This window comes from Anneissia japonica, unplaced genomic scaffold (assembly GCF_011630105.1).
Source record: "Anneissia japonica isolate Jap-2015-1 unplaced genomic scaffold, ASM1163010v1 scaffold69_len1423075_cov170, whole genome shotgun sequence".
NCBI lineage: Eukaryota > Metazoa > Echinodermata > Crinoidea > Comatulida > Comatulidae > Anneissia > Anneissia japonica.
In genome coordinates, this window is record NW_022748202.1 from 863,299 (window position 1) to 876,660 (window position 13,362).

The window sequence follows — 13,362 nt, forward strand, 5'->3', positions numbered from 1 at the left end:
TTTTGGAAGTAAGCATATCTTTTTGACGTTTAATTTCACACAGAATACTGGGAACAGGCTGAAATATTTTTGACTACAACAATCTTAATAACAGGCAATATATTGCCAGTAAAGTTTATAAGATTCCCGCAAACATGGGCCACTTAATAATATCGATGAATGTTGGTGTGTGTTATAAGACACTATTTTTGCTATTAATTAGCTAATTACCAAATTAACAAAGACTGTTTAAAACATTGGCAAATTAAAAGGCAGTTAGCCATGATATATAATATTCCCAATGAATGAAACTGGAGATCGTTTTCCATGCCTTCACCAGCTTATGGTTGTTTTATCAGCCTCAGTAGCAAACCCTACAACTCCAGTCACTGTCATTGGCAAACGATTTAATTCACCAATAAAATTAAACCAGGTTTTACGACACTTACTACTTCCATACTAATATTCCTGTATTAAATGACAATATAAAAATAATAACGGCAATAATAATGATAATAATAATAATAGTAAGAGATTTAGAATCTTGATACACAATAATAAAAATATCCACATGGATAAGGTAAATATCCACAAGGATCATAGTGCATTTTCACACAGGCTGCATTCGTTATCTGTACAAAAAACAAAAGAGATACCAATTTAAGTTAGTAATCTACCCCACCGGCTTATGTGTACGTGTGGGACATTCTATTGTACGTAAACCAAACACACTGAGTATTTGATTACAAGACTCAGTGTTACAAAAACAAATTATGAACTATAACTACTACTTTTTGTCTCATTTACTACAACTTCAATAAACAACACCATAATGTTGTGTGCCTTTCATATTTGAAATTTGTTTTAGGGGAAACTAGATTTGATATTACATTGGAATAATCTAGATTTCTAAGGGGATACATCAACTTTAATAATTTCATTTCCTTAAGTGATTTGACAAAAAATTAATTCAAGATATTAAATAACATCGGTAGAAAAAGAGAAATTAAATTATTGATCTATTATTAATCATCGGTTCAACAAAGTAACAATACAAAGACATCTGGGTTATAACAAAAAGTGTACAGTATTGTTTTGATATGAACATTTCAAAAAATTGTATGAGAACCTCAACAAAAAAAAAAAAACAAAAAAAAGCACGCAGATTCAAGGATCCATAACTAAGATTACATTTCACATGAAAGTATTATCCTACATTTTACACAAGAATTAAACCATTAGGATATGGTCCCTGCAATGCATCCATTTACTGTAGCTTAATCATACACACAGTTACACATACTACAAAATAAACTGATTATGCCTCTAGCAGTTAGAGCAGCAAATACCACATAGCTATACCCTCGGAGAACAGATATCCCCTCGGAGAAAAGACTATTAATTATAATCAGGATTAGTAGTATTTTGTAGCCTCGCATGATAAGGACACTATTCCCCCAGTTTGGAAACATTCCAACAGTTACTGTTCAGTCCTGTAATGGCCACGCGACAAAATGGAAACTGGGATGTTTGTGTACATGGAAAAAGATCCGCAAGCCGTTCGTGGCAATGTATCAGTAATACGCCTCAGCGACTTGTGTGTTGGATGCGATTTAAAAAAAAAAAGTAGAGCACTTCAAACAGATTAGAGAATTCGACACCTTGGCCTCTTCTTCTTTTTGACCTGAAGTGCAGCACGCGTAGCCGTCTCAAATACTTCTCGTACACCTTCATTGGCTTTCGCTGAGCATTCCAAGTACTGGAATGCCTGTATTTTGTCTGCCATGGCGCGCCCCTCTTCAGTTTTTACAGGCTCTTGTTTCATCTTTGCTAATTCTTTTCTGGTGTTATCATCATTACGCAAATCTTTCTTGTTGCCAACCAGAATTACTGGAACATTTGGACAAAAATGTTTTACCTGAAAAAAGTAATAAAAATAATATCAAAAGTCTTGTATATATATTAAAGGCGAGTAAACTTTCACATCTAACGAGGAAATAGATTTTGAAAGGTGATATTAAAGTGTTAATCAAAGTTTCAGATGATAAACATATTTTTTTTTCTGTTGCTTGATGATACTGCACTGAGTCTATCTGAGAGGAAAAGGGAAAAATAAATATTCTTCCTTTCTCAGTACCAGACACCAAAGCTAAACTTGAATACAACAACCTTAACCTTGCTACACTTATGCTGACAAACAGTGTTAACCACAGCCCATTAAAAGTGCATGATTTGCTTTAACTAAACTTTACCCAAACAAAATGTATAAGGCAAAAAAAAAAATATGGGCCATAGATGCACAAACAAAATCGGTAAAATAGAAGGCATAATTTTGAGAACTGAGCTCGACAATGTATGCACACATCTTTGGCTCTCTCGCGCTGAGCTGTCAAGCCACGACCAGATCTAGGCCTAGCCTATTCTTTACTACTGTACAACTAGTGGTTGTTTGAATCAAAAATCGTATTCATTACCTTATGGTATATTTGACAATAAATAAAAACAGGCTTAGCCATCGCTTCAAAAAAGTCGGTACATAGCTAGACATTTTAGGCTCGGCCAACTATGAACGAAAGTTTCTTACATTTTTTCCCAAGTTTACTTTGATTGTATTACATAGAGGGCGCTTGTTTGGACATTTTTCATAGCCATAGTATGGTTATGCTCGATGACCTGCCTGTGAGTGATTGTGTGCATCGGATACACAAATTATTTGATGTTTTATTTTTGTTAAATTTACTTCAATATAAACTGGGTTAGTATTTATTCCGTCATATTTTGAATATTTTTTGTTTGGCAAGCTTGCCATCATTCTATTGCGGTGCCTATGAGGCCTAGGGTTCTCATAATAGGGAATGCAGTTTGAGGCCTATCCTACTTCAGGTACAGTCTTACTAAAAAAAAAAAAAACTGACCAACCGACAATCTCGATTTTTCCCAATTAAGGGCAACACAACAATTATTTTTTGGCCTAACTAGTATTCAATTGATTATCAACAACCATTTTCATAAACTAGGCATCAACTTACTTCAGGTGTCCATTTCTCTGGGATATTTTCTAAACTGTCTGGGTTGTCAATGGAAAAACACATGAGAATAACATCGGTGTCTGGATATGACAACGGTCGAAGCCTATCGTAATCTTCCTGTCCGGCTGTATCCCATAGTGCTAACTCAACCTGTAATTAAATACAAATTCACAAGTTTATTACCCCCATGTCAAACTTTACAATTGTTTGTATTAATCTTACTAATTCTTTAGTTTAGTCTTCATCATTTTTATGTAAAATTTTCTTTCAGATTTTTGGTGTCTGCTGTACTGCAAAAAAAATGAATCGGCAGTCTATGAAGTAAATACAGTATATACAAAAAAATCGTTAAAAAACTGACAGAAAAACACAATCCTCAAAAATAGTACCTATATTCTTTTAGAAAGCACCCTACAATGGCTGGTAATGAACTTGCGAATTTTTGACTATTTGGTCTTTTAATAAATCAGTGAATTTAGTTTGATCAGTATTTTATTGTAAAAGTTAACCACTTATTTGTTCCTTTTAAATGAGTTATAACTTCAAAATTTATAAGAGAGAAACAGTAAGACATAATGAGTGTAGCTAGTACTAATCTGTATAATACAACATTGGTATTACTTTGTATTTGCAATTTATTTTGTGAAAAAGAAATTTATTGATGATAAATTTAAGATATTTTTATGCCCACACCCAACATCACAACAGTATTTTTCTGTACCACGTAGTACTGCACTACTGTACAAATGACTGGAATTCCTGACCAGCACACAATGGTGAATAACTAACAAGCCCAACGACTTTAAACCTACTTTATTATACACTAACAATGGGAATTAAGACAACAATGCAAGATAAGTACGCAGTTAATGCTTGTAATATTATTAGCTATGTGCGTGGGAATGGGTTTCACTTCTGTTCATACACACATAAAGAAATATTTCAACAGAAAAAAAAATCTACTGTACAGAAATAATTAATACTATAACCACCAGTAACTATTCCTATTACATTTCATAGATTAGATCAAATGAATTGGAGGTTTTCCAAACATTTAATACCAATAATAAACATTTAATAATAATAATACGGATTCAGCAAACTTTACAAAAGTAACAAATTTAGAAACATGTTCCAATATAATTCTGGAAAAATTCCCAAAATATTTTTATGTTAAGCTTAAAATCTATAATTAGCTCTAAATAAGTTGGGTTATATGGTTAGATATTTTGATGATGATGATTATATCAAACTTTTATTTATTATTTTAGTTAAAGATAAAAAAAAAGGAGGAAAGGATATACACTTTGGTTAAAAGCTGAAAACTTGCTGATTTTTAACCTTTATGTTTCATGGGAACACATTGTCACATAAGCCCTTCCTGTGTCTGAGTGCAATGGTTCACAAACTACCATCACACTTTTAAAAGATCAATCAAATATCATTCAAAATGGCTTAGTGGGCAAGGTCAATGGGGACACAACAGGGAGCTTTATAAACAATCACTGAATCATTAAAGCCCTGCCTAGACTATCAAATTTTATTTGACAAATACATGTGATATACAGTGTCTAAATATGGTCATGTGACATCACATCATCACCATATATAGGTACATCATGACTATATATGGATAAAATTAAAATTAAAATTGGATAATCTGACAGAGCTTAACAACAATCCCACATTATAGTTTTACAGGAAAACATTTTTAAAACAAAAGAGATGAGTAATACTCAAAATTGTCAAAACAAATTCTATAAATAAATAAAAACAATATAATGCTGATGAGTGAATGTTCATGTTACAAATTGATGGAAATTATGTTATGAATTGGAGATACATTTGGCAAAGCAATCTTACAGATGGAGTATCCAGAGTGAACATAATTAAAAATATATATAAGGGCTTTCTTTTTAGATTTATATCTGAAGGTGAAGGAAAGACCTGATGGAGTAGGCTGTTAGGCTGAAAGAAAATTACAATTTTAAAAATCACCCATTACAGAGTAAGTGCAAAATACAGTTATACTGCAAAACAGGAAGAATGGTTATACTGCAAAACAGGAAAAAAAAAAAAAAAGTCATCACAATAGTAAATCGTTCTTGCTAAGTACAATAAAATTGGTTAAGGTTGACATAGAAGAACGTATTCGTCATCATAGTTCCAACTACAAGTATTTAATGTCACACTACAGTATTTACCTTCCTACAGTGTAGGCCTATTTAAAAAGAAATTGTGTCACAATATGGATTGTTTACTGCACACTTGGAACTGGGCAGTGACACACATTTGTGACTAAAAGCTCCATATAAATTATGGGTGTGGCTACTAAAACACTCAGTTCTCAGTTGGGGTCTTTGCATCGTCATGCATGAGTAAGTCCAGGTTTAATAACACTTCCAATTGGAATCCAGATCAGATCGGAATTAAAACCAGGAACAGTAGCTGTTCAGTTATATATGATGACTATAATGGGATATACCAAAAGCATATTCACAAAGCTTACATACCAAACACTATCTATATTCACAAAAAGTTACATATCTGGTTAGATGACTATGGTTGTAATTATTTATTTGAACTATTAAATTTATTATGTTTACACTCATATTATACAAATTGGGTCCTATGTCATCCAAATTTTAACAAAACAGAGCAAAGAGTAACGTATATCTGGGAATACCCTTTAATTTTTTCTAAAAATAAACCAGGAAATATTTTTTAAAAAGTGAAATGTGTGCTTGAATAATCATTTACTTTATACATTTAATAACACAATCATCGCTTTTTCCCCCAAAAAGTTTATAACCCTATTTTAAAATTTATATTTAAAAACTAATTATATAACCACAACAAAATGTGTAGTGTGCGCTGGTATGTCATTTATACATTTAATAAAACCTATTATAACCATCACTGTTTTCCCCCAAACATTTATATCCCTATTTTAAAAGTTACATTTAGAAAGTATTTATTTATACAACTAACCATAAACAAAATGTGTAGTGTGGTCTTGCATGATCATTTATACATCCATATGAATTAAAGTTACAATTTGATAAACAAAATCAAAGTTCACAATTGTACGATATCAATAAATGTGACCAAAACAACATCTTTACCTGTTTATTATCAACTTCAATATCAGCCACGTAATTTTCAAACACTGTAGGTACATATACTTCTGGAAACTGGTCTTTACTGAAAACTATTAGAAGGCAGGTTTTTCCGCAGGCACCATCACCTACAATCACTAACTTTTTGCGTATAGCCGCCATTGGAAAATCACTGAAATGACAAACAATTTAATATTTATTTTACATTTGCAGGTAGTATGTTGATCGATATAACATCTAGATATTTCATGATTTTTTTCCAGTTTGACAAAAACACTATCAGGAGGAAATATTTTTTGAAAAGCATTTACTGCTATAAAAGGGATTGTCTTTATACACACAGTACAGTATTGTTTGCTTTATTTAATGGCAATAAAAGTAAAAATGGGACGTAGAAATTGTCTTGCGAAAAGGCAAGTGAAACACGTACACAAGCGGGGAATGTGACATGCATTGTTTCATTTTTCGGCCCAATGAATTCTTTCATTTGCAAAATTATAACTTTGTTTTTAACAATAACTGTAAAGCCCATGATGTCCCTACAGTAGACACTGTGTTATTACCAGTAGTAAAATATTATGTGAACAACATTAAGAGTTGAGTATTATATAATTGCTACAGAGGGACTACTTATGAAGACTAACATAATATTTCATTGTGCATTTGTATCTATGGTAACTGATATTCTCGAGTGTTTTTTTTTTCTCATTATTTTCGTTTAAAAATACTGTCATGTGATGCAGAGAACAGAACCTACTGTAAGCCCTGTCCATGCTATCAAATTTTTCTTCACAAAAACATGGGACATGCCTAAAAATGGTCATGATGACATTACATCATCTCCATATATAGGTACATCATGACAATATATGAGCATACAAAACAGTTTTTTGTCAAAGAAAATTTGATACTTGAAACAGAAGGTTCAGATCACTTGCTAAGAAAAAACAAGGGAAATTTGGAGTTCATTTAATTTCATAAAATAAAAACAATAATTATTTTTTTATAATTATTAATATATAACAACTTTAAAAAAGCAGTTTTTAAAAACAGAGACAAAACGAGCCAACAACTACTTGGATTTTAGTCGATAAATTGCTTTTATTCCTATTAAAAATGTTATTAAAATTAATAATATTCACCAGAATCAATACAATGACAAAATTATGGTTATTTACTGCCTTCGTTAACTGGGCTTGCAATTCAATAGATTTGAGTTAATCTTCCAATGCACTGACTTTGCACGCAATCTCTAAAGTGCATAAATTATCATTAATAATCCAGGAAAAAAACTCAGTCAGCGTTTAAAGGCAACATTTAAAGGGACTTGTCACTCATTTAAATTCTACTTTTCATTTAGAACTGAAAGCAGTGTAGAGAATACTGCATAGCACCTGTTCTAATAAAATCTGTCTAACATTCAAAAAATAAGGGACAATTTCTGTCCCAAATTTTTAGAATACTTAAAGACTAAATGTGTAGTGTTACTGTACAACTGCGCATCTACTCGAAAATTTATTTTCGATGCAAATTTTACTTTAGTTAATTCTTACTGTACCCTTGTGAAAATGATACACTTTACAGCATGAAACAAATGACTATTTATAGTGCACCACTTTTTGTTGGTCATGTGCGCTTGAAGGCCCAAGTGCAGTACACATAACATACAGTACATATCAGATGTAAATGGGACTCTTGGTGTCTGTCCATAATTAACTGTTAGTACAGGTATGGTCACAGAGGTGGTCTGTACTATACAAACAGTGTCACACAACTTGCTAGGAAGAAAGCCAAGCTGTAGGGGTCCCTGTACAGCTGATCCAACACTTTGGTCAAAAAACAAGTCTGTGTCAATTTAAAAACAACAAAGTGTTGGGCTTAATATACTGTATACTGGAATATTTGCTGCAAACAATTTAGGCCTGCATAAATATACATTTAAAAAAAACTTGACTTCTGTGTAGATTTTAGCATCTCCATATCCCTTCTTCAACAGTTGGGGAAAGTGCTGTGTATGTTTAGCTGTTAATGACCCCACCCCAAAAAAATTAATAATAATTAATGTGGGAAAAAATAATGCGACATACATACAAACTATTATATTTCTTTTGGCATAAGTTTATTTTCACTGAATTTGTGTTCAGCATTGTGAAAATGTTGCATACGATTGAGTTACGACACCATTATTATTAGATCCAACTCTACAGGCTATGAATGATGAGCAATTAAACCCAAATTTTTTTATATCCTTTATACCCTCAAAATGATTAATAAGCCCAGAATGTTGTAGAAACTCCCTGATGTGCACCAATGACACACCACATCACAAGTAGTCAGTATCTCACAACAGCAGTGCAAGTTCGAGTTGATATCACACAACACAAAATAGCAATGAAAAGTAACTTTTAAAACCACAAAATGAACCTGAAAAAGTTGAACTAAATAGATATTTCTATCCAACATGAAATTTCCAATCAAACAAACGCTTTTCTGTGACGATAAATGTCCGTAGTTCAGAGTAATCAGGAGCCCCACCCAAAATAAAGTACGACTATGTGTTGGTATACACCCTGACCAACACCACCATTTTGTTGTTGGCCATGACCATCATATTCAAAATGGCGGCCTCCATGGCCGTTGAGAATACGAGCATCAACAAATTACTAACAGCGTATTTTCCTGTACTTACTCTATCAACATAAACACACAATCGCATGGAAATTTAATTAATAAAAATATCGTTTCATTTCTTTGTTAAAACAACAATGAACGGGCAAATAGGCCTCTATGGTTAAAAAAACATATTCCGACGTAAATACCCTCGCGCCACCGGTCGTCCGCTTCCGGGATAATCTCAATCTCAACATCACCATCATAGAATTAAATTTACACAGTGATCAAAAACATACCCTTAACACTAACAGACACCAACAGGTACAATATTCAAGAAAAGGTATCCTTTGAATTGTTGTTTTTCGCTCACTACTACTTACCATAAACTAGCACTTATCAACCAGGAAACTATCTCCCCGTACACTCAAAACAGTTGCCCTTTTCCCCAATGTTAAGAAAATTACCGTTGATAACAATAATGGCCACACCTCAATAAGCCTTGGAGGGGACTTTCTATTGAGCAATTACGATACCCCAAAATTTGATGACATCATCACCAGAGAATGCTGGGATAATAATGCAAATATGTTTACTGCCTTCATTGATTGGTTAAAAATATTTATGGTCCGTTCCATTTTGATTGAGGGGAAATAAATTTGCACTATACAGTAGGAAACGTGTATTATTATTATTATTATTATTATTATTTTTAATTAAATAGAATACTTCAGATGTAATAAAATTAATTGCTTATTATCAACTCACTTCAGCTAAATATTTATTGAATATTTAAATACATTTCTGTAAGTTAAACAACTACATTAGACTTTAAACTTATTCACAGAAGGCCTATTGATTATAATATACTGTAAATAAAATATTCCTGTAGTCAGTCACATACCTATTATTAATATTGCACGGGTGTCTGGAAATAAATATATCCCTGATATATAGTGCACAGGTATTTCGATTGCTTCTCTGAAGTCACTTTGAAGATTGTCACTTTATATGTATACCGAGGTGTTCCCAAAATAAACTCGCAATCCGATTGGACAACACCAGCGTTAGAACCCACAGCTTCCGCATATGACATTACAATGGCAAATACTGTACCAATCGTCATCGAGCAATCGCAACGTCATTAACAAATATAAATCAAAACAATGCTTAATTTTCAACACAATTGGACCAACGAAACATATGTATCTTTTCATTATAAAACCAGGCTAAAAACAGCGATGATTCTGATTTTGAATATGATGTAGGCGATGGGTGCTATACCAGTGTTTTTATAATTATAGTCCATGGCATCATTTCCAATTAGGATTGAACTTTGCTACTCTAAATTGCAAATTAACAATGTTCGAATAAAAACATAATATATTAAACATTCGAAAAGTACCATGAAATAAACGATAATAGGCCTTAATAGCACATTGAATGAATTCTAAAAATGTCAAAGTTACATCAAGATATAAATGAAATAAAACCGTTATAATATCAAAAAATATAAAATGAAAAGTGACTATAATGGCACCCAGAATCAAATGAAAAGAACATTCCAGTACTGTCTATGAATAGAAAACAGTAAAACAAAGGCAAAGACAGAAAAAAACAGAAAGGAAATTAAAAGCTAAACAATTGTTTAATATTAAAGAAAATTCTATTTTAGCCAATTTCCTATGCAGAATATGACACAACCAAAAAAGTTTTTCATGTAAAACTTGAAAATACTGTAGTAAAATTTTAAAAATCAACGAAATAACAAGATGGTTTTAATGGAAGTGGGTCGATTATTATGATTGTTGAGCAAATTTTAATGACAAATTGTCGGTTGTTTTTCCGTGATTTTGGTTTAGATTTTTCATTCCGCTAATATCCCCATAATAAATGTGCTCTACGCCATACATTAAATTTAAGTACAATATCGATATTTGAAATAAATATCTTAGAAGAAATAAAATCACCGAGGTCAGTGTTGGCATCAATTATAATAATAATTATTATCATCATCACCATCAACGTCCTCGTCGTTAGTGATGGCAACGATCATCGTTTCCGATTTTTCACTTTGACCACAGTATAAGCTGCCGTTTACGCATGGCATGGTATGAAATTAGAATTATAAAAATATTATACCTCCATGATTTACGTAAGTTTCATTCTGCAATACGACCGGGGACCCAAACCCCCGACCTACAGGGTTGATAGTTGATTAGACCAACAGATCAAAGGGGGAAAACATCAATAAAGACATGGAAATAAAGAACAAAAAATAAAATCACAAAGGTATGATAAAAATATTGGATGGGGAAATAATAAGAACATGCGTAAAGCGTACCGTATAAAGTACTGTATGCAACATTTTATCCTTGTAATTATGTGCAATGATTGCTAATGTTAATGTAATTTTTTTTGGGACCAATATTTTGATTTTGAAATACTATTTTTAAGATTAGTACTAATAGGCCTACTATTAATCATTAATTATTTCCATCAGAATAGAAGGCCTAGACCTATTTGAAAATACAAAACAATAAGACGTATTTATTTTGCCTGCGGCCATTAAAAAATAAATATAGAACGTACCAATACTTAATTAAGGTAAATTAATTTATTAATTTCTTATTTTGTATATTTAGGCAAAAGTTAAAGCTTTGAACATGGCGGGAGGAGGAAACAGAGGCTTTAGTTTCCCTCCTACCAGTTTTCGGTCCGAGTGCCCGACGCATGGCATTAAAAAAATCAAGCATGCCCTAAATTCACATGCAAAATTACTACTGTAGTGAGACGAATCCAACACACAGTTACATTACACAAAACACTGGTATAATATACATTTTGAGAGTTTTGTATGAAGGGATATGTAAAATTTGGCAAAGAACTCATTTTCAGGTGAATCTCCACCCCTCCCCTACCTAGAACTACAGTTGGACCCTGCATCTATTTGGATGCTAGAAGACTGCCTCTGGTATTACCACTGACATCAGTGGGGGAGGTACAAAACTGAGCTCAACTGAAACCCCAACATGTACAGGACATGGGTTGGCACCATGGGGACAGGACGTACCGTAGGCCTTATTCCATGCCGGTTAGGGAGGCATAATTCACAATTTAGGATGAAGGGAAGGGAAAATTTACACGGGTCCTATTTCTCTGTAAACAGACACGGATCTGCAATTCAAGAGTTAAAAGGGCCCTATAAAAAATAATACATTCACGAATACTGGTTTATTCTTCAACCGGATAAGAGCCACAAAACTTCGACAGTGCTAAGTCCCCATTCGGGACACATAGCCCACCCCGGACCATGGCCTTATGATGTTATTTCTCTCTCGCTTTCCTGGTCATTATCCAATGTCTCGTTTCAATTGGAGGTATTATGAGAGGATTTACAGAAAATAGTTCAAATTAATTTACATTACATCAAATCCACTGGATTCCAAAATCTACGCTCCCATTCCCCTCTCCTTGGCCTTTCCATGGGCCAGCATGCCCAAGTTTACTTGTATCTGAAATTGTTTTGATCCGGGAGTTATTGCAAAATAACTACACTCAAATTTCTCTACCACAGCATCTATAGGACTACGTTTTGTCGGGGATCCCCACAAATCTTTAAAGTAGCCCTATTTTAAAGGTTAAAAAATAAATGAACAAAAATTCATATACTAGTACTGGCCTAAGAAGTTGTTCATTTTCAATGGAAGATTATCTTCTAGCTTCATTTCAAATTCAAGAGTGAATCAGACAAGACACACATTGTCCATTAATAATAACTCAAAAACCCTTGAAAGATCTGCGACACGGAGAACGGAAGCAACACATAATTTTTAGTCAAAGTTACACTTACCTTCTTGTCTTCAGACGCTTGCTTCCGCACACTCCCATATGACTTTCCGAAAGACACAATATTGGAATTAATTTTTAACTTATATTGCACAAGCAATGAACAAATAGTTTGGGAAAATGTTGTCTTCTCTCTACAGTTATACAACTTTGCCTTAAGTAGTATCAAAAGGAGTGTCTAAAAATATCTGTGTTTAAAAGTGCCCTGATTGGTCAATATGAACCAGGGACGAGAACGGAATGAACGTCACTGATATAATTATCGATGTATCCGCTCAAGCGGTTAGTAAACATTTATAAGCTCAATAGGCCTAATGAGTTGCAACCATTATAATGATAAATTTCCATAAAATTATATACCGTAAATAAAATTATACCGTATTTTATTCGAATAAACGCCCCGCTTTGAGTAAACGTCGCTGGAGCCTCATTTGGAATAAACACCTCCATCGTATAAACGCCCCATGAGGCATTTATTTTTTCCTCGAATAACCCCCACCTCCTAAATGACTTTAAATAAATCTAATGGAAACAATATCTACCGCAGTTTTATGATAACCAGGCTTACAAGTTCAAGCAGTGAGCTGGTTGAAGTAGGCCTAATCCATTACATGTTGGTGTGTTTGTGTTTGTGTAATGTATTGTTAAATAACATTTATTGTTTTCACAGTGTTTACAATCGTAACTGGAACTATATAAAAAAACTCTTAACGTTTTATGACTACATTTTTCTTTATAAAATTACATACCGTATTTATTTGAATAAACGCTCCGGG

The 13,362-nt window shown here is 33.0% G+C and overlaps 1 protein-coding gene across 4 annotated transcripts; it reads right to left on the reverse strand.

The window, feature by feature from the left end:
- On the reverse strand, positions 1-12,738 carry LOC117120737 (ras-like GTP-binding protein Rho1). 4 transcript variants are annotated; one of them, XM_033265807.1, is made up of 4 exons: positions 12,591-12,738; positions 6,134-6,299; positions 3,009-3,158; positions 1-1,897 (listed from the first exon to the last, which is right to left on the reverse strand). In XM_033265807.1, exons 1-4 carry the CDS (start codon positions 12,626-12,628, stop codon positions 1,625-1,627), a joined length of 627 nt encoding a protein of 208 aa, XP_033121698.1. In that variant the 5' UTR covers positions 12,629-12,738; the 3' UTR covers positions 1-1,624. The 4 variants fall into 4 exon arrangements, with proteins under 4 accessions (XP_033121698.1, XP_033121701.1, XP_033121700.1 ...); XM_033265810.1 differs by lacking the exon at positions 12,591-12,738 and adding an exon at positions 9,642-9,770; XM_033265809.1 differs by lacking the exon at positions 12,591-12,738 and adding an exon at positions 9,121-9,278.
- Positions 12,739-13,362: the final 624 nt, after the last annotated feature.